The 21,950-nt window shown below is 33.9% G+C and overlaps 2 protein-coding genes across 3 annotated transcripts; both read right to left on the bottom strand.

Annotated features, from left to right (window-relative positions):
* Positions 1 to 3,483: 3,483 nt before the first annotated feature.
* On the bottom strand, positions 3,484 to 10,272 carry tnfrsf9b (tumor necrosis factor receptor superfamily, member 9b). Of its 2 annotated transcripts, none has more exons than XM_055183947.2 (8): positions 10,000 to 10,272; positions 9,436 to 9,643; positions 9,012 to 9,131; positions 6,836 to 6,970; positions 6,679 to 6,748; positions 6,415 to 6,557; positions 4,244 to 4,372; positions 3,484 to 4,154 (listed from the first exon to the last, which is right to left on the bottom strand). In XM_055183947.2, exons 1-8 carry the CDS (start codon positions 10,033 to 10,035, stop codon positions 4,036 to 4,038), a joined length of 960 nt encoding a protein of 319 aa, XP_055039922.2. In that variant the 5' UTR covers positions 10,036 to 10,272; the 3' UTR covers positions 3,484 to 4,035. The 2 variants fall into 2 exon arrangements, with proteins under 2 accessions (XP_055039922.2, XP_055039921.2); XM_055183946.2 differs by having other exon boundaries at positions 3,484 to 4,157; positions 10,000 to 10,271.
* Positions 10,273 to 10,310: 38 nt separating this feature from the next.
* Positions 10,311 to 21,036, bottom strand: fam83e (family with sequence similarity 83 member E). The gene is made up of 9 exons (XM_055183943.2): positions 20,280 to 21,036; positions 17,636 to 17,782; positions 16,948 to 17,072; positions 16,234 to 16,659; positions 14,017 to 14,070; positions 13,874 to 13,930; positions 13,528 to 13,750; positions 12,735 to 12,914; positions 10,311 to 11,211 (listed from the first exon to the last, which is right to left on the bottom strand). The coding sequence occupies exons 1-9, from the start codon at positions 20,745 to 20,747 to the stop codon at positions 11,023 to 11,025; spliced, it is 1,869 nt and encodes a 622-aa protein (XP_055039918.2). The 5' UTR covers positions 20,748 to 21,036; the 3' UTR covers positions 10,311 to 11,022.
* Between the last annotated feature and the right edge of the window lie 914 nt (positions 21,037 to 21,950).

Here is a 21,950-nt window from a genome sequence, read left to right as displayed (position 1 = left end):
TTTTTGGATATTTTTTACTAAAAAAGAAAACATAAATACTAAGAAAAGTTTTTCTTAAAAAATAATATTTTTTTGCAGTTTACCGTCAACCCTTCATTTAGCCTAGAAGTCTGGACGACTCTTAGATGTTTTTTAAAAACAAAATTGCTTGCTGGGCATGTGCTTATAAACCGAACCATCAATGAGTACGTTTACATGCACAGCATAAGCGGATAACTATCAAAAATCTGCTTATTACAGAAAACTGTTTTCATGCGTTTACATGCAAATCAATAAGCCGGCTATGCAGACAACTGCGTATAACGCCCTGTCCCAAATGGCACACTCCGGACTTGTGGTCCTCCTCAGAGTCCACACTTTGATGACATCACGTAGTCCAGACTTTAGGGACCCTTGATGCGAGTCCACGTGGGTTCACCGGAGTCGTATTTTGGGACAGACTCGAGCATCACACCGGAAATAGGTAGAGAAGTTGCCCGTCAGTGTGAACTCCTCCCTTCCGTTGCCTGATTGGTCTGATTGCCCTTTCGCAAGGACTTCTGGGTTGGCAAAGTGCGCGAAGCCTGCTGCAGTGCGGGCTTCGCTGAAGACTGCATCAAGGGGGCAAATGAGGCGCTGATGAGCACACTTCAAAGTGTAAAAATGACAGATGGGACACCCTATGGACTCGTAGACTAAGCGAGAACGCGCAATTTAAGGCCACAGGACCGAAAGTCCACATGAGGTGCGCCATTTGGGACGGGGCCTACATGGGACTTGCAGAATTATCAGTTTTCTCGCAGGCAGTGACGTCACCACCTATAGTACACAATAGTCGTTCAAAAAGTCAACGGCATGTCTGTCTTAAGCTGTACTGTTGTATCTCTTCTTGTGTCTGCAGAACCTGTAAATGTAACGTGAGCTGCTATTTTAACAGTTTCTCTGCCAACTGCTTTAGTCGAGCGGAGACTTTTATGCGTTACTTTGCGTGTGACGTTTATCTTTCATACGCGGAGACATGCGCACATGGACAAAACAGTGAGAAAGCTGGTTAAGGTGTTTACATGCCACGCAAAATCGGCGTAATGAGCAAAAAACTACCTGTGCTGATCGGTTTTTGCTTACGACGTTTATGGGCTTTCCACGATTAAAGAAAACCGTTTTACGCGTTTACATGACCCTACGTGTTATCAGTTTATTAAGCATAATCGGCGTAAGACTGTGCATGTAAACGCACTCACTGTTAAACTGTTATAGACAATACCATTTTTACTATAGGTTTTTGTTTTAAGTTTAAATATTAATGATCAAGTTTGAATAAATTAAACTATACCAACCTTTTATTTTATGTTTGTTAAAGCACACAATTCCTTTGTTTTGCTGTTTGTATGCTTAATCCCATATTAATAGGATTTATACATTCAAAGAGTTTTATTCCACATTTGTTATGAATTAGTTTGTTCCTCTTTTTCAAGTAGGCAAATCTTTCTTGATATTGGGAAAGACTAATGTCAGGTCAGGAAAGGCCCTGTGAAATCATTTACAAGAATCATTTTCACAGCCAGGTCTTTTTGAATTTGGAAATTTGGTGGATTTTAAAACTGTTCAGGGGAATTCTGATGGCATTCAGTCATAGCATTAAAACATATTATGTCACATCCTTACAGCCTACAGTATTTCAGTGCAGAGGTCTTTACACACCCCACACATACTGTACTGTACTGTACTGAAACCCTTTGATGATGCCACCTCGTCTGTACTTCTGAACACTTACAACATTTTTTTTTCTGTCTATTATGTCAATTAACATAAGTAGGCTGTTAACATGAGTTATGTTTTCCTAACAAAACTCACAACAGCAGCTTTATATTTCTTCAAAATTTTATTTGGTATATATTGTGTCTGTATTGTACAATAGCTAGTTTTGACTTATACCAAACAATTCTGTCAAAATAAATGAACAATTTTAAACACTGTACAATGTTTAACATCTATAATTCAAACATATTTGTTGTCGATAAGTAAAAAAAACACAGGGACAAAATATACATTTCATAAACATCTTATAAGACACTAACTCAGTTGCACTACCTGTCCAAAGATTTGCTAAAATAAATAATGTCTAAACATATCTTACATGGCCACAGATAATCCTAACAACTTTTTAGTTGTTAAAAGTTGTTAAAAGTTAACGTTAACCTTCCTAAAACTTGGTGGTCTTATTGTGCATGAGTTAATATGTTGGCTTAAGAAAGCAAACATACTGTTTTTTCACTTAAACTTATTTTTTTTCTAAGGCTAAATTTTCTGACTCTAACTCCTAAAGATTTCAAGCTACATCCATCAAACTTTGGATAAACCTTCAGTCTGGTCTGAGGAAGTGTGCTATATTAACATTTAAGGGATCTGACTTTTGGTTCTTCTAAACCGGCCAATCACACGCACGCACAAACACACGTATAACGCACACTGCAAAACATTTCTTTCTTAGTATTTTTTCAGTAAAAATTTCTAAAAATTCTTAAATTAAGATGTATTTTCTTGATGAGCAAAATGACCTAGAAAAATATGTCTAGTTTTTAGACAAAAAATATTAAATATTTGTGCTTAAAACAAGCAAAAAAAATCTGCCAATGGAATAAGAACATTTTTCTTGAATTAAGTGTTTAAGAAAAAAGTAAACTTATTTCAAGAAGATTTTTTTGCTTGTTTTAACCACTAATTTACTTAGTTTATATTTTTTGTCTAAAAACTAGAATTATTTTCTACACTGCAAAAAATTATTTTCAAGAAAAAAATCGTAGTATTTTTGTCTTGTTTTCAGTAAAAAATATCTAAACATTCTTAAATTAAGATGCTTTTTCTTGATGAGCAATATGACGTAAGAAAATAAGTCCAGTTTTTAGACAACAAAAACAAGCAAAAATTATCTGCCAATGGGATGAGGAAATTTTGCTTAAATTAAGCGTATAAAAAAAGCTTAAAAAACTTATTTTTAGATTTTCTCTTACCCCATTGGCAGATATTTGTGCTTGTTTTAAGCTTTAATTTACTTAAATTGCATATTTTTGGTCTAAAAACTAGACTTATTCTCCTGGGTCTTTTTGCTCATCAAGAAAATACATCCCAATTTAAGAATTTTTAGGTACCTTCACTGAAAACAAGACAAAAATACCAAGTAAGAAAGTACAGAGCCCCTAAGGAGCAAAAATTAAATAAAATTTAGTTTTGCGTGCTCACGTGAAACGTTCGTGTGTGCACGCGAAACTACCACGGTTAGTTTTGCGTGCTCACGTGAAAGTACCGCGTTTAGTTTTGCGTGTGCACGTGAAACTATCACATGCGCAAGTGAAACCATTGCGTGCGCACGTGAAAGCGAAAGTTTCATGTGCGCACGCGAAAGCTTCATGTGCGCACGTGATCGTTTAACGCGAAATTAAACTTTAGATTTGTTTTTACTCCATTGTCACCTTAGGGCTCGGTAAGAAAGTAATTTTTTGCGGTGCAAAACACAAACATACGCATGCACGAACACAGACACATGCAAAACACAAACACACACAAACACACTTGCACAAGCAAACACAGAAACAAACACACACAAAAATACCACACACAAACAGGCAAACATATGCAAACACAAACTCACACACACATAAAAAACACATGTTATCCATCTATCTATCTATCTATCTGTCAAATTATTCATCTCTTTCTCATCTTCTTTCTTATCTATCTATTTACATTTCGGCAAACCTTATACTATTTCGAACTTGCTTTCTCAAGCCAACATAAAGTTTGTTCACAAACTTTGACCTCATCTAGTTAGTGCATGTTGTTCTTAATAAATAAAGCTTATCAAAATCTTCCACTGTTTGAACAAATCCTAAACCAAACATTTATTTCTCACTAAATAGGCTACGCACTGAGAAATGTTAAATTGCAGAAGAAAATCACAGAAGTAAAAAATGTTAGGAAAACCATTTCATGATCATGTTATATAATGATCAGCTTGCTACACACACACACACACACACACACAGAGTGAAACACTTTTCATCCACATAAAGGTAAGATCTTTTCTTCAGAGACCAGAGATGACATGGACGTCTGACTGCTGCCACCGTGTTCCTGCTGTGGAAAACAAAAACTACATTCTTCAGGAGTCTTCTTTTCTGCTTCAAAATAAAAAGAAAGAAATCAAGATTATGGAGACATATAGGAATCTATGTTGCATAACTGAAGAAAACAGGGTTAAGTTTACCAGTTAGAGCATCCTTTGTACCCCGGGGTTTGTCAATGATCTTGATCTTTTTCCTCTCCAGGTACAAGATTGTTAATGTGGGTATCACTATACAAAATACCCCAAATGTGACGAGAATAGCTGTGACCTCTGAGGAAGACATGGAAAGGCAGTAATCACATATTTTGATGGTTGGTGGATATCATTTATTTGGTAAAACAAATACAACTTTTGTTAACATTAGTTAATACATTTACAATAAACAATTTACTTATGGCCCATTTATTAATCTTAGTTCATATCAATTTCAGCCTTTAAACTGCAAAAAATTATTTTCAAGAAAACATTTCTTAGTTTTTTGGTCTTGTTTTCAGTTAAAATTGTTTTTAGACCAAAAATATCAAATTTAAGTGATTTTGTGCACAAAACAAGAAAACAATCCGCCAATGGGGCAAGCAAAAATATCTTGGACTTTTTCTTAAACACTAAATTAAAAAAAATTCAAGAAAAATTTGCTTCCAAATCCAATTACTTAAATTTAATATTTTTGGTCCAAAAACTAGACCCACCTTCCTGAGTCGCTTTGCTCATCAAGAAAAAGCATCCTCATCCAAGAATTCCCAGAAATTTTTACTGAAAACAAGACAAAAATACTAAGAATTTTTTGCAGTGTATACCAATGCATTTTTTAATTCAAAAGTTCATGCACAATGAACACGAACTGTAAACTGGTATTGTAAATAACCAACATTAACAAAGATCAATAAATGCTAAAAACTATGTTGTTCATTCACTGCAAAAAATGACTTTCTTACAAAGTATCTTTGTCTTTTTTTCAGTAAAAATATAAAAAAAATCTTAAATTAAGATGTATTTTCTTGATAAGCAAAATGAAAAGAAAATAAGTCTAGTTTATAGATCAAAAAAGTGTTATTATTATAAATTTGTGCTTAAAATAATCAAAATCTGCCAATTGAATAAGAAACATTTTCTTGAAATACATTTACTTTGTCAACACTTTATTTCAGAAAAAAATCTTATTCCATTGGCAGCTTTTTTGCTTGTTTTAATCACAAATTCACTTAATTTTTTTGTTTTTTTTCTAAAAACTACACTGCAAAAACTGATTTTTAAGAAACATAAATCTTAGTATTTTTGTCTTGTTTTCAGTTAAATATCTAAAAATTCTTAAATTAAGAAGATTTTTCTTGATGAGCAAAATGACCCAATAAAATAAGTCTAGTTTTTAGACCAAAAATATCAAATTTACGTGCTTTGGGCATAAAACAAGCAATAAAAGCTGCTAATGGGGTAAGCAAAAAATCTTGAACATTTTGCTAAAACCCAAGAAAAAATTCAAGAAAAATTTGCTTACCCCATTGGAAGATTTTTTTGCTTGTTTTATGCACAAAATCACTTAAAGCAAAAATTTGATATTTTTGGTCTAAAAACTAGACTTATTTTCTTGGGTCGTTTTGCTCATCAAAAAAGCATCTTAATTTAAGAGTTATTAAATATTTTTACTGAAAACAAGACAAAAATACTAAGAAAATGTTTCCTTGAAAATCATTTTTTGCAGTACATATAGAAAAATAAATACGATAACATTCAATGTATTCAAGGTTACACTGCAAAAAAAGACTTTCTTAGTATCTTTGTCTCGTTTTCAGTAGAAATATCTAAAAATTCTTTAATCAAGATGTATTTTCTTGTATATTTGTTGTCTAACAATGACCTAAGAAAATAAGTCCAGTTTTTAGACAACAAATATACAATTTAAGTTAATTTGTGCTTAAAACAAGCAAAAAATATCTGCCAATGGGGTGAGAATATTTAGCTGGAATTAAGTGTTTAAGAAAAAAAAATTATTTCAAGATTTTTTTCTCACCCAATTCGCAGATTTTTTGCTTGTTTTAAGCACAAATTCAATTAAATTGTATATTTTTTTGTCTAAAACTAGACTTATTTTCTTGGGTCATCAAGAAATTGAATTTTTTTTACACATTTTTACTGAAAACAAGACAAAAATACTAAGTAAGAAAGTTTTTTTTACAGTGTGAAGATGAGAAAATGATGACAGCGTTTTTAGTTTTGGGAGAACTACCCCTTTCAGTAATGCTTTTAAAACAAATACATCTTATTTTACAGACTTTTCTCATTTTATATGTCAGGATTTTTTCTGCCATACATACTGCTTTCCATATTTTCTGGAGGGGAATCTTTGTGTCTGTTATCTGGTGGAGAAGTGGTTTGGTTTGGTTCTGTTTTAGAGCCACACTTTATATCCGACTCGGCTGTTCCAAGACGAATGATTTCATGACCTGGCTTTGTACATCTGTGGGTAAAAAGTGTAAAGCATGACTTGTTATATATCAATCTATCAGTGTTTCTAACAATTATGTAGCATGAGAAAAAAGATAATTCAAATGACTACATAAAAGACAAATGTGTCATACTTGCTCCATTTTTTACATGGTTGATGGATTTGGTCATTAAACGTTCCTGGAGGACATGGTTCACACTCCCCTGAGTTCATGCAAGACAGATCTTGTTGTCAGATTAAGTGTCATTAACATGAAAAGACTAGTAAAGGTATTTTTATGACACACTCCCTGTCTTTAGGTTGTTGGCCTTTGACACACTCGATCACACAGAATGAACACTGCTCATTTCCACAACGGAAACCCTGAGAGCATTCACAAACCGTATCACTGCTGCTTGAACATTTTATCTTAACACGCATGACACCTGCGGCAGAAGAGAACAGACAGCGTCATGAACTACATTTGCAAAGAGGTCAATCTAAACATCTCAATAACATGAATAAAAATGTGATATTTGTAATCAACCCGCTGCTACACTCTCAGAGAAATGGTCAAAATATTTACCCCAGCTGTGCTGAGGCTTTCAAAACAGTTTTGCACCCAAAGAGATCATATTAGGAAGGTACATACGTATACTGTACATATCTGTACCTAATGATACATATTAGGACCAGTGTTGGGTGTAACTACTAGTTACTAAGTTTTTCTTGAAAAAGTAAAGCAAGGGATTACTCTTATTTTTCCAGTATTTTACCATAAATACACTTACTTCAGATGTAATTGTACTAAAAACTGTAGTGGTACTAATGAACGGTAAGTACTAATGGACTGTAGAGCAATTATAATACAACAGTGGATTTAACATATAAAAATAAGTCTACGTTTGAAATGCATGTTTTTTTATGTATCCTTCTCACTTTAAATACTTTAGTAAGTTAATAAGAATAATGGTAACGCTCTAGTGTAGTTTAAAATTCTCACTATTACCTAATGGGTTATTAGCATTAATATAACTGAGATATTGGCTGTTTATTAGTACTTAAAAATTAGCAAATATTAATGCCTGATACTGCAAAACCTTCTTCTGCATCCTTAATTCCTACTAGGGCTGTCACAATGATGAAATAATCGTCTCATTGTGAATGTTTGACCTCATCGCGATGATTTCAGATCACCGCAATGATTGCACATTTCTCTAAAAAACACAAGGGGGAGCTGCAGCGCATGTATAAATGAGAGAAATCAGATTACTTTTAAATGTGTGTTATGTGTATTAATATTTACTGCCAGGTAAACCTTGCAAAAAATTTAATTTAAATGATCACAACAATGTGTGAACATTATTTTATATACAAACAAAAAATGTATGAGAATTAAATGTCAAAGCAATAAAACAGACAATTAATCATCATAATCGTCAAAGCACTAAAACAGGCAATTAATCGCCATTATCGGCACAATTATTTAGACAATTAACCGTCAGCCAATTTTCATAACCGTGACAGCCCTAATTCCTACACTGCGCAAAATCTTAGCTGCTTTAAATATGTTTGTTGAATCAACTCGGATTTACAAGTCATGTTAACTTACAATTATTTATCTTGACAAGAGATGAGTTGCTACAACTTATAAAATGAAGTTGACCTTCAACTATATTTAATAAGTTATAACAACTCATCTGTAGTTATAACAACTCAAATCTAGTCAAGATAAATAATAGTAAGTTGAAATTACTTGTAAATCTAAATTAATTAAACAAATTTGTTTTACAGTGTACCAAATACCAAAACTTAACAAACACTTGGCTAAGTATTAATAAGCAGGAATTAGGAGTATTGTGGCAAAAGTAGTTAATAGTGAGAATTGGGTAAATAATTTATGTACTATTATGTGATTTATTTGAGCCGTTTCAAGCCTATCTTTGTGTCATTTACTAAATAGGATTTAGAAAGTGATTAAATACTTTTTGAAGAGAGTAATTTGTACAGTAAACCAATTACATGATTGAAGATGTAATTAATTACTTTTTTGAGTAACTTACCCAACACTGAGCTGGGGTACATATTTTTACCATTTTTCTTACACTTTCAGAAAAAGTGGTACAAGAGGGGACAAAAGTTGTCACTTGGGCGGTACTTTTTTAAAAAGTACACTTTTGTACAAAGTTGCATGGTACCTCAAAGGTACACATTGGTACCAAAAAGGAACATATCAGGTACTTTTTAAAAGGTAACTTTTTAAACTTTGGTACCTTTGCTACAGCACCAGTGACAACTTTTGTACCTTTTTTTCTGAAAGTGTACAGTTTATAATAACTCAATTTTTTATAAAACAAGTAACATTACTAAAAAATCTTAAATGATCAAAAATACAGTTTCAAAGCACTTTTGTGTGATGTGTCATGAGCCAGCATCAATATAATGGAAAGGCTTCATCATCAGAAAAAGAAAGTTAGTAGACAGTACCTATGCATTGAGTACACCTGAGACAGTTCTTCTGACTTGTATCTAAGATGTAGGTGTCATTTCCACATGGACTACACAGAGCGTTCTGGTCTGGACCACAGTCAGTGATGAGACGGTTTCCTTCAGCAAACACACAGATATAATAGTGTTACTTTTAGAGTGATCATAAAGCCTGTGTTATTATAATAAAACCATAAAAGTTAAACTAGAAAACTTTATAACTATTATGTAACATAGACAAGTTTAATACACATGTAAAAATCCATCCTCTATAAGCAAACCCTTACTCTGTTGTACTACATTAGTATTTACATTGCCTCCAAGGTAAACCAAAACCATGCAAACCAAGCATGGTATTAATAATGTACTTTTTTAGCATTAAGATTCTGTCAGCTCCAGTATTGTCATTTTCACAGTTACTCACCTGGTTTACATTTTTTGCAGCACACGTTTTTTGAATCCCTTTCAGGACTCCAGTCCTGACATTCAGATTCCACTCCTTGTATTGCAGCCAGAACCAAGACAGCTAGAACCAGGACCAATCCATGGACCAGCCTCATTTTACAATAATCCTCCAGCTGTTTACTCACTATACTGATACGACTGTGAAGATGCTGACAATGAGCCCTTCTCTAACAGTGATACGTATTTAGGGGGTGAGAAGTGAAACCACACTTGTAATTTCCTAAATGTCACATGTCCTCACACAGACAACTGACAGCACACGCACAAATGGATGATGACGTATTTTTGTAGGCCAACCCGGAAGTTAGCGGGGCTCCCTCATAGACAGTAAAAGAAAGCCTCCCTCGCCAAAAAGCACATTGATTTTTCCCGTAGACGTTCGGATTATCGCAAAAAATAAGGTTTGTGTTTAACAAACGTTTATGACACGTACACGTTTTGTCTAACAAGATAATCTTCACAGACAACACAACGTTTATGAATTTTGAAGTTTAAATGTGTTTATTAGAAATAAAACTCTAACCTTAACTACACCGCGGTCTCTTGACATCAACGTCATCACCAACAAGCTTCCGACGTCAGTTCTTTCAAACTTAAAAAAAACTTAAAAAAATAAAACTTTAAAAAAGCTCTTTCAAACTTTATTAAACACATTTTAAAATATGTCTGATTAGGATATACTGTGTGTGGATGAATCTTTAATATGTATTTTGCCCACGTTGCATTGTTTTTGAGATTTTCATGCGTGATGACAAAGTCCCCGGCAACGTCTGCATTTAGCAACCGCTCTTTTAAAGACACGTTAAATAGTTAGGGTAAGCTACTACTGGGTTTTATATCGTAGAATAATCCAACATAACGTAAAAATGTCTTGTGCTTATGTTAACCAAAAATCTTATTTAAGGAGTTTAACTAAAACCCATTAAAATAAAATCATGACGATGAACCGGAAGTGCTGACGCTAACTACTCGCTTCCAGATTTTGCCTGCAAAATACGTCATCGATGTGTCACTCTATTTCGCACTCAATGTTGTGTTTTTATTTTTCAAAAAATTGGAGGTCCCCCTGCAAATCTGCTTTTAATTTCAGTTTATAATTTTAAGGGGAATATTGTGTGCCTAAACAGTGCTGTTTCTCAAAGTTCAAAATGTTTTTTCTTTGTATAACAACTTGCTCTGATGACGTCACCAAACCCGCTTATCTTTCAGTCTTTTTACTATTCATTTGTCATATAGGGACACTTTACAATATAATCACACAAAAACATAAACCATTGGCTTTAAAATGTGTTTTCTTATTTCATTCATTAAATATAATCGTTCACATGTCACATATTTTTATATAAGTCAGAAAAACTGACTTATTACATTTCTATCTATACATCTATGTATTTTGTATTGTAACATCATTGCTGATAAATATGTATTCTCTTTGAGCAGTAAACCCCCCTTTTACCAGCAGCACAGATTATTACAGTCACATTTACATGTATTTAAATAGGTGGGAATGATTGTAACACTGGTGATGTCATTGTGTGGGGTAACATCAGTGCTCCTCCTCATTTCTGTGGCTTCTATAACTTGACCTCCATGTGTCTCGCTGTAGGCCGAGGGCGGAACCTCTAAATGTGGGCGTGAAGACGTTGGGCATACTTCTTAACAATCCTGTTTTAACCTCATCATTACGTTTCTTCATGAGTGCCAACGCGGGCGTCATGGGAAGATTATCACCGTTCTGGAAAATAAAGCAATGAGAAATTTAAAGTATTTATTTTAACTTACTTGGCTCTCTGGAATACTTGATTCTTATTGGTTAGACATTTTGAACATATCATGCCTTTAATTAATATATTGGTTCCATTTATTGATCCATGTGGCAAGTAGCCTTGGATAATGTGTGCTAAAGTCATTTTGTGTGATTTGCTGTTTTCTACATAAAATCCTGTGATGAACAGTATGTCAAAATATAATCTTGATATATTTTGTATTAACTGAGTAAGGTCAAGACAAAGATCGAAATTAATGTGAAATCAAACTTTGATGCTTCTAATCTCATCATTAGATTATTAGACTTTAGCCTGGATCTCACAGACATGAGCACATTTTCAACCACAATTCATTAAAATAAATACACTAAAGAGTATACACTAAAAGAAAAATTTGATGCTTATATTTTTGTTGTCTGAATCAAGGGTTCTCAAAGTGGGGTCCGGGGACCCCTGGTGGTCCTTAATGCTTAGCAAGGGGTCCGTAAAATAATTTGTTATCATTTATATAAATGTGTTGTGTTATTAAGAAGGGGATATTTACATCTAAGAACCATGTCAGTTTGCTACTGATGATTTTATTAAAGCCTTTAAAAACATAAGTTGAATCATTATGAAACACGTGTAAAAATATGATTATTAACTATTCAAGTTTTAATGGGGTCGGAAATTTTTAAAAGTTTGAGAACCCCTTGTCTAAATAATTTTGATAATTTAATCAAATTAAGTTCACTTTATGAAAGTCCTGTGTATATTTTCAAACAGGATTTTCCTAAATATATTCAAAAAAGTTCCAGTAGCTCAACTGGTAGAGCAATGCATTAGCAACGCAAAGGACAAAACTGATTAAAAAAAACATATATATTAATTGAATGCATTGTAAATCCCTGTGGATAAAATTGCCTTGCAAATGTGTAAATATAAAAACTACCTTCTCCAAATCTGCTGTTTTTAAATTACGTCTTCCCTTAATCCCTCATAAATCAGGACACACAAAATTAATAGTAGTAATTTAACATCACTTTATCCGATTTGAATTATAATTATTGTAGAGATTATATTCACAGTATACCATACCAATAGTCTGTGAAATATAAGGAACTTAACAGTTGCTTATTTACAACACTCTCAGGTGTAAAAATGGTCACTAGCTGTAACTATACACTTTTTAAAACTATACACACTACCAATTAAAATATTTTTTTAACTTGATCCAACTTTTCACTTTTTACAGTGTAATTTACATTTACATCTATGCATTTGGCAGACACTTTTATCCAAAGCGACTTAAAGTGCATTACAATATATATGTTCCCTGGGTTTGAACCCATGACCTTTTGTGCTGCTAACGCAATGCTTTACCACTGATCTACACAAGAGCACAGGTACCCCCAGTGACAGCTTGGGACCATTATTTTTCTTAAATGTATGTTTATGACTGGATAGCGGTTCTAACATATATATAAATAGGAAATCCTTCATTTTCTCTTACAGGGGCTCGAACATTTGCTGGAGTGTCTGTCCGCTGGAGATCCAGTGTGGATTTGCTGATGCCGGGTGGGTGGCCTTCAGTCTTCCTCTGTCCGGAGGTGTTGCGTGCATTCATTTTTTTAAAAATGTCACTCAATGTGCCGAAAGTCTTGCTCCGTGACAGCTCGGATGAAGCGGGCTTCTATGATAAAAGCAACAAACAAATTGGTACAGAATAAATAGGAAAACAATGGAATAAAATGAGCAGAAAGCATTCGGGAAACTGGGAAATAGTGGATAACTTTAAAGAAAAAATCATGGGGATAAAGTTGTTAACATAAACCCCATTCAAACAGCACTCTGATCCCAGAACATTTTTGTAAAATTAGCAGAGAGGCTTCTGTGTGAACACAAACATATCCGGTAATTGTTCTGGGATCACTCACGTAAAGAGGACCTAGTAACATTGTCGTTACATTTAAAATTCTTAGTTTTTGTGTCTTGTTTTCAGTAAAAATATAAAAAAATTCTTATATTAAGTTGCTTTTTCTTGATGAATGACCCAAGAAAATAAGTCTAGTTTTTAGACTGAAAATATCAAATTTAAGTGATTTTGGGCAAAAAAAAGCAAAAAATCTGCCAATGGGGTAAGTAAATTTTTCTTGATTTTTTCTTGAATTTAGTGTTTAAAAAAAATGTTCAAGATTTTTTGCTTACCCCAAGTAGTAAAATCACCGTAATGCACAGCTTTTACCATGTATAGTACTTTTCTGTAAGGGTGCTTATATTGCTCAAATATATACCATAGGCTTTACCTTTAGGTTAGCTTGTTGGTTTCCATCATGATTCATAGTATCTCCCAAAACTCTGTCCCTCCTAAGGAAAGACTCTCGTCTTATTGGAGGTCCGATCTCTTCCTCTGAGCTCATGTCTGATCTGTGAATGCGAGGTTTGTATAGAGGAAATCTATCTTCACTTTCGATGGTCACCGGAGGAGATGCCCGGTTGTATGTGATTCTCTCGGGTATTTGTATTTGCCTGTGAATGAAAGAGGCATGGATCATTGTGAGCGCTTTAACAGGTTTGCTTACATCTATGCAAATAATTGTTTGTCTTTGTCTATCTCTTTCTATAGGTTCATTTGAAGTCTTTAATATTTGCCTATTTACTGGCTCAATGCCATGAGACATCTGGAAATCTCCGGGGGTAAACATTCGTCTACAATCACAAACACAGACGTGTTACAGACATAGAGGCATAAGAACACTCCTGTTATTTAATAAAGCCTGCTGGATAATACCAACCTTGACCTTTGATATTCTTGATGCCTGAAGTCAGACAGAAACATTGAACCTAATCTGGAACAGAGACAAGAGAGTAAATGCAAAATGCTTGTCTATTGCATGTGAATGTTATGTGAAACCAATTCAATAAAATGGTATTGGACCAAAAAGGGACAAATCCAACGTTGGTTTGTAATTAAACATATGCTAGGTTGTTTTAACCCATTGTGGGGTCAAATATACATTTTTGGGGGGTTAATTGAACCCAATGGCTGGGTTCATCCCATTTTGACCCAACGCTATACAAAACATGTTTTATATCATGTTTCATTGGTTCTTGTATGTGAACTCAATGCAGGACTTTTATGAAAATTAATTGCATTAACATTTATGACAGACATGAAATATGATAATATTATGTGGGGACAGACAGAAATGTCACATTTGGTTTCAATCTGTTTCAATTTCTGAAGATAAAACAAAAAACAAAGATGCTTTGAAACAATGCACGCTGCAAAAAATGACTTTCTTACTTAGTATTTTTGTCTTGTTTTCAGTAAAAACATCTAAAAATTCTTAAATTAAGATGTATTTTCTTAATGAGCAAAATGACTTAAGAAAATAAGTAAAAAAAATAAACTTTAACCGAATTTTGCTTAAAACAAGCAAAAAAAATCTGCCAATAGAATAAGAATTTTTTTCTTTTTGAAAGAAGTAAACTTTTAAGCACTAATTTGCTTTAATTTTATATTTTTGGTCTAAAAACTAGACATATTTTCCTAGGTCATTTTGCTCATCAAGAAAAGACATTTTAATTTAAGATTTTGTTTTATATATTTTTTTCTGAAAACGAGACAAAAATACTAATAAGAAAGTCATTTTTTTAAGTGAAACATTGTAAAAAAAGCTATTTAAACTAAATTTAACTTGACTACTGGTTACCATCAACTTTTGTTTAATAGAAAAAACAGCTTTGACATTTGGTAAAAACATTTATTTTCCAATCCTTTACAAAAAGCAACCACGTTTTTTAACAAATAAAATAAAAGAGAGAAAAACTACACTGCAAAAAAATATTTTCAAGAAAAAAATATTTAGTATTTTTGTCTTGTTTACAGTAAAAAAATCTGCCAATAGGGTAAGCAAAAAAATCTTGAACATTTTTCTTAAACACTCAGTTCAAGAAAAATTTGCTTACCCCATTGGCAGATTTTTTGCTTGTTTTATTCACAAAATCACTTAAATTTGATATTTTTGGTCTAAAACTAGACTTATTTTCTTGGGTCGTTTTGCTCATCAAGAAAAAGCATCTTAATTTAAGAATGTTCAGATATTTTTACTGAAAACAAGACAAAAATACTAAGAAGTTTTTTCTTGAAAATCATTTTTTGCAGTGTTTCTACTATTGTAAGTTTTTACATGTGATACGTTTTTACATGTGATTACTTATAAAAACAAGTTAAAATTGTTTAACTTAATAGGTTTTTTTAAAGTAACGTAAAAATATATGTTGATTTGACAAAAATGCCAATTTTTTGTTACAGTGATATGGGATAACATTAAGCTACACTGCAAAAAATTATTTTCAAGAAAAAAAATTCTTAGTATTTTTGTCTTGTTTTCAGTAAAAATATCTAAAAATTCTAAAATTAAGATGCTTTTTCTTGATGAACAAACGACCCAAGAAAATAAGTCTAGTTTTTAGACCAAAAATATTAAATTTGAATGATTTTGTGCATAAAACAAGCAAAAAAAATCTGCGCATGGGGTAAGCAAATTTTCTTGAATTTAGTGTTTAAGAAAAATTTTCCAGATTTTTTTGCTTAACCCATTGGCAGTTTTTTTTTTTTTGCTTGTTTTATGCACAACATCACTTAAATTTGATATTTTGAGGTCTAAAAACTAGACTTATTTTCTTGGGTCAGTTTGCTCATCAAGAAAATACATCTTAATTTAAGAATTTTTATATATTTTTACTGAAAACACAAAAATACTAAGAATTTTTTTCTTGAAAATTATTTTTTGCAATGTAAAAACAAGTTAAAATTTTTAACTTAATTGTTTAAGTTAAAGTAACATAAAAATATATGTTGATTTGACCAAAATGTTGATTTTTTTTACAGTGATATGGGATAACATCAAGTTTAACATTTTTGGATAATCAATTCCTTCAACAGACAGTAAACAAATTGTTATCCAAATTTCATAAATAGATTTAATAAACTCTTCCTCACGTACTTGCCCTCCTCGTGGTATCCAGGATGAGGATTGTGATTAAACTCATTACTAAAGGGAAGCTCCCACATTCCCGGATGTCTGTCCATCATAGGTTGATGATAGAACTGCATCTGATCACCAACATCAGGATAAGCAGGATTTTCTGGGAATCTCTGGATAACTCCCATAGCCTCCCAGTCTAGATAGCAGTCTAGAGGTGGAGGTGGAGGATTCGGGACCAATTCACCAAGTTCAACTTTGGTGCTTCCCAGGTTTTGTGGTTCTGGCTTAGAGTAGCTTTGGGGTTCGGGTGGTGTTTTGCATGTGTCTGGGATCGGGAGCGAGGCAGCATAGAGGATCCGAAACTCATGGTCAAAAGATTCGACGATTGGGCCACTCATTACGGTGACGATCTGACGGTGCAGGTGAGCATCGGTCCAGGTGAGACTGGCAGAGAGAAAAGAATCAAGAGATTAGCTTTTGTGAGTTGAGATCAAACCGGTAACCATGTTTACTGTAAATCACATTTAATTTAACTTAATAACTGGTGTGAACACTCAAATTGATAATTGTCTAAAGGGGCGGTTTAGCTTAGTGTTTAAAAATCTGGGCAGGGTTCCCAATGTTTATGATCTAAGCAAAGCTTTATTATTTAATAACATGCCATGTTTCACTTTGTACAAACATGTGAAGTCTTGGGCAATAATTGTGTTTTGACAAAATTTTTTATTGTACCTGTAACTCCCCAACATCACCGACTCTAAATCCACCAGCACAAAGTTGTCCTTCATCTCTCCAACCACCATCTTTGTGTCACGCGTCAGGAATCTTTTCCCTCCGAGGACACGCACCCTGATGTTCTGAAACACGTCAAGCAAGAAAGGAAGATAGATCTCAAAATCAAATATTTCACATTTTTGCACTTTGAACAAATACATCAATTAGTTTGCTCCATTAGCCAAGAATTCAAGACAATAAAGTTACATAAAATTACGTTAAATTTCATAAACATGTAGTGGGTGTTTGTGTGTAACCATTCTACTAACACATGCTAGTCATCTGCACTGGATGAATGTTGTGTAACCTGTTCGCTTCGGCTTTCTGAGCTGCCTCTTCAATCATAGTTACATGGAGAGATGTGATGAAGAGTAATATTTGGCTAGTGATCTAGTAAGGTGTGTCCTGTCTTTTGTTTAGTGGAGCAGCAATGTAAGTAATGTTAGTCCAAGTTTTAGGTGTGCATACAATTTCTGTTAAAAAGGTTTAGTGCTTTGTGGTTTAAAGGTTGCATGAGTTCTCATGGATCAAAAATAATTGACGAAATTCTTTATTAAGTGAAAAAGACAATGATTAACTTAAAGGTAATTCTGTAAATGAATGAATGTGAGGACAGCACGGTAGAAATCTTTCTTTCTCCACTCACTGGATGTTGAAGCTGGTGTGAAAAGCAGTTGTCCTCCACAGATCTTTGGTTGAGGATGATGTAGACAGGAACCCCTCGTGATGCGGCATACTGGAGATCGACGATCACAGCATGGTCTGACAATCTCTCCGTTACCACGGCGATCAGCTGTTCAAAAAAAATCAAAACTGTGCTTACAGGAAATGCAAATAATCAAGTTCCTGTTACACAGCAGACCACCTACTCATAAAAATGAAGGTTCCTAAAAGTTGGTAAGTATAGTTCCATAAGGCAGTGGTTCTCAAACTGGTAGCCGTGGGATGGTGCCAGGGGGTCCCAGTTGTATGACTTTATAAAATACATTAATTTGTCTTAAATTCTGTGTACTTAAACCTCAGAAAAATAAGACTACTAACCAAAAGCAATGTTGTATAATTTAATGTTAAGTTTTAGAATTTTTTATTGCATACATTTTTTTTGGGGGGGGCCGCGAAGGGATGCACCGTACACAAAGGGGGACATACCGAATAAGTTTGAGAATCACTGCCATAAGGGTCCTTTAACATCCACAGAACCTTTCTGTTGTAGTGAATTAGTATGAAATGTGACCTTCCCATAAAACAAAAAATATATAATTTTCAAACATAATTTAAAATATATTTTTTTTAAATGGCCAGAAAATATATGTACTGAAACAGTTTTTGAAATATGTTTACAAAAATGTATTTTTCACCAATATATATTTTGCCCATTTTTTGTATATTTTGAAACAAATTTCATTTAAAAATAAATATATTTTAAAGCATCTATATTCATGTCGCATTGGAAGTAAAACTTTGTATGTTACAAACCTGTAAACATAACAAGTTTGAAAAGATGCAAAGCTTGTCACAACATGTATTAGCCCATCATGTGTGTGGTTCGTCATTTCAAAATATGTGTTCGACGCGTCATGTAAACTTATGTGCATCACGTGTGATGTCAAATACAAGCCTGCTGCAGACGCATCTAAAGGGTTTGTGATAAAAGTGATGCTCGCATTTGTCAGATACTCCCTTAATCTCATGTGTAATCAGAGTTTAGTGTTAAGTTAGTCTCTTGCGAGTATTTTGTGAACGTGAGTGCAGCAGGCACTTATTTTGACAAGACGCATGATGCACATGGTTAACATGACGCACCAAACACATATTTTGAATTTCATGCCCCTCGTAAGAGAAGTCACCAGCCGACACTGCTTATAATTTTATATTTTATACATACTTATTCATTTTATACTTCAATTGTATACCAACCATATTTTTTTGCTATATGGTTGTAAAATTTGAAATGTATTTGTTGCTCCCAAAAGTAACTTCTGGTAAACTTCAACAAAGAATCAATAACAACACTGCAAAAAATGATTTTCAAGAAAAAAAATCTTATTATTTTTGTAAGGTTTTCAGTAAAAATATCCAAAAATTCCCAAATTAAGATGCTTTTTCTTGATGTGCAAAACGACCTAAGAAAATAAGTCTAGTTTTTAGACCAAAAATATCAAATTTAAGTGATTTTGTGCATAAAAACAAGCAAAAAATCTGCCAATGGGGTAAGCACATTTTTCTTGAATTTTTCTTGAATTTTTCTTTTTTCTTTTCATTTAGTGTTTAAGAAAAATGTTCAAGATTTTTTTGCTTACCCCATTGGCATATTTTTCTGCTTGTTTTATGCACAAAATCACTTACATTTGATATTCTACTGAAAACAAAACAAAAAATACTAAGAAAGTCATTTTTTGCAGTGTATTAACTACAGATCGCCTGCCAAACCTCCCTTTACATAGCAGTGATCCTTGATCGCAATCTCCCCTAATCTTTAAGAAACCAAAACATTTGTTATTTTTGACAAGGTATTTGTTCCAGATTTCCTTTTAGCCACTAGTCAGACCATTAAACAAACAGAGACCGGAAGTTAAGTTCAGTCCAGACGGGTAAATGCGACAACGCACGCGCGTCGGATGAAACTGTCTATATGAAGATTAACACTAAATATATTTTCAAATTCAAAAATATATTTAATCAAGCTTTACTTATATATTTCACATATATTTTAAATTATTTTTGTCCAAAGAAATATCTTTTTGTTTTGTTTTTTGCCGTATGGGCTGGACAACAAAACCAGTCATAAGTTCATTATTTTGAAATTGATATTTATACATCATCTGAAAACTGAATAAAAAGCTTTCCACTGATATATGGTTTGTTAGGATAGGACAACTATTTGAAAATCTGAAATCTGAGGATGCAAAAAAATAAAAATATTGAGAAAATCGCTTTTAAAGTTGTCCAAATGAAGTCCACCCACAAAAAAATAAACACTTTTATATATTTATTGTAAGAAATATCTTCATGAAACATGATGAAACATGTTTACTTAATATCCTAATAATTTTTGGCATAAAAGAAAAATGTATAATTTTGACCCATACAATTTTTTTTTGGCTATTGCTCCAAATATACCTGTGCTACTTATAACTGGTTTTGTGGTCCAGGGTCACAAATGATTCTTCAGAGAACCTTCGACTGAAAATGGCATCAATGAAGAACCAATGTAGCAAATGACTAGAATTAGCTGCATCCAACTAAATAAGATCAGGTCTCACATTCAAGTGTGTTATTTCTCAAAGTACCTTATTGGCTGCCTGCAGGTGTCTCCTAAGAACCTCTCGTATGGACGGCCCACCTTCTGCAGGAGGGTTGGTGTAAACATTAACTCGTCCCATATCCATCCAGCTATTTTTTTCCGGCCATCCCAGCTCTAAGCATGGTGCCGAAGTATCCGACTGTTCAGGAAAATAGTTTCCGGAAAGATCATCCACATCAGAGCCGACCTCCACCTCGCCATTTTCATCCTCCGGTGCCTCATCACCGTTGTGAAAGTTCTCAGTCCAGCCGGAGATCTCATTCACTTCTCCCGGTGTGAGGAACGGTGTGATTTGTTCAGTGTTGAGCCTGCTGTAAAATGCTTCAGTTCCTGAGCTGAGGAGACTTTCCAGACAATACCTTTCAGCCTCGCAATGCAGGTAATCCGGACTGGACGGCGTCAATGGAGAAAAGATGCTATTCTCATTGAGACTTTGCTCTTGAGAGTTTGACATGTTTGAAGATCCCTCTAGAAAAGCTATATTACTGCATTATAAAAATTATGCTGATCTGGCATTTCTGTCTTGCTCGAAGGAGGAGGTTGTCAAATGATTAAAATAGTTGAGGTCGTTCTTAATGCGCTGAAGATGTTTAACCCCTGAATGTCTAATAGTTGACATGAATCAGAACGCTCCATGAAGAAATCATTGTTGTAGTCCTTGCAGAGGTTGGAAATGTTACGAAACCGCTCCTTCAGTGAAGTCCTTCATGTTTTCATTACATATCCGTGTTTGGTGTGAAAACAAAGTCTATTTTGTTGCCAATTTGCTACTCAAACAGATCACAGATTGAGTAAGAGAAGTGTTTCTTCAGAACAAATATCTTACCTCCTCCCAGTCTGACTTACACACCCTGACTGTCCATTGATTGTTCCTGTCAAGTTCTGACAGATCTTTGACTCCTCCCATGCTTAGTGGCCTCAATCTGGTGTTAAGTTACTCTCCGTCACCAAGCAATGAAAATCCTGCCACCTTTTCTGCTCTCGACCGAATGCACGTCTTGAGAGAGTAACCTGTTTGGCCCCAAAACATGTTCTGCTCACCTCTGCGTGCACTTTCGTTATGGGGACGCCGTATGTCATTGAAGGCAGATTTCATGTTTTAGTAAACACGTAACATGTCTCTCTGTCTCTCTCATTCTGTCTTTCTCTCATGACTGGTTTTACCAGATGAGCAAGTCTTCTCTGGGGAACAGGGAACAAGACCTTTCTATCCTCCCAGCTACAGTCAAAGGGGGCGAGGCATGCACCCAACTCACCCAGTGGGCTCTGTTTTGTTCTCTGTTTACATATCAGACATACATTGACATACTTGAGATTATGGTCAATATACTTTTGTTTGATGCTCATCGGTGTGTACAGAATGGTGTCGTAATCTCCACAAAGCGTGGGAGCGTTTTCATCCATTAAATGAGTGATGAGTTAAAATCAGAAATCCACATGTAATGTACACATTCCTATCTTTACATCACCATTCCTGTCTAGTGTTAAACAAATGTTACTTTGTTTAGATATGATCTGTGTATTTAAGCGGAAAATGTTTGGTATGTTGCCTACATTCAAATCCAACTATACACAGATTTATTCAAAAGCACACATATATTCAAAGTGCAGTCGTACTGTCATGAACTAAAAGTGCAGGGGGTTAATAAATGGGAAA

The sequence above is a fragment of the Misgurnus anguillicaudatus genome, chromosome 14, assembly GCF_027580225.2.
Source record: "Misgurnus anguillicaudatus chromosome 14, ASM2758022v2, whole genome shotgun sequence".
NCBI classification, from domain to species: Eukaryota; Metazoa; Chordata; class Actinopteri; order Cypriniformes; family Cobitidae; genus Misgurnus; species Misgurnus anguillicaudatus.
The sequence above is the reverse complement of the archived record's forward strand: the minus strand, read 5'-3'. Positions and strand labels throughout refer to the sequence as shown.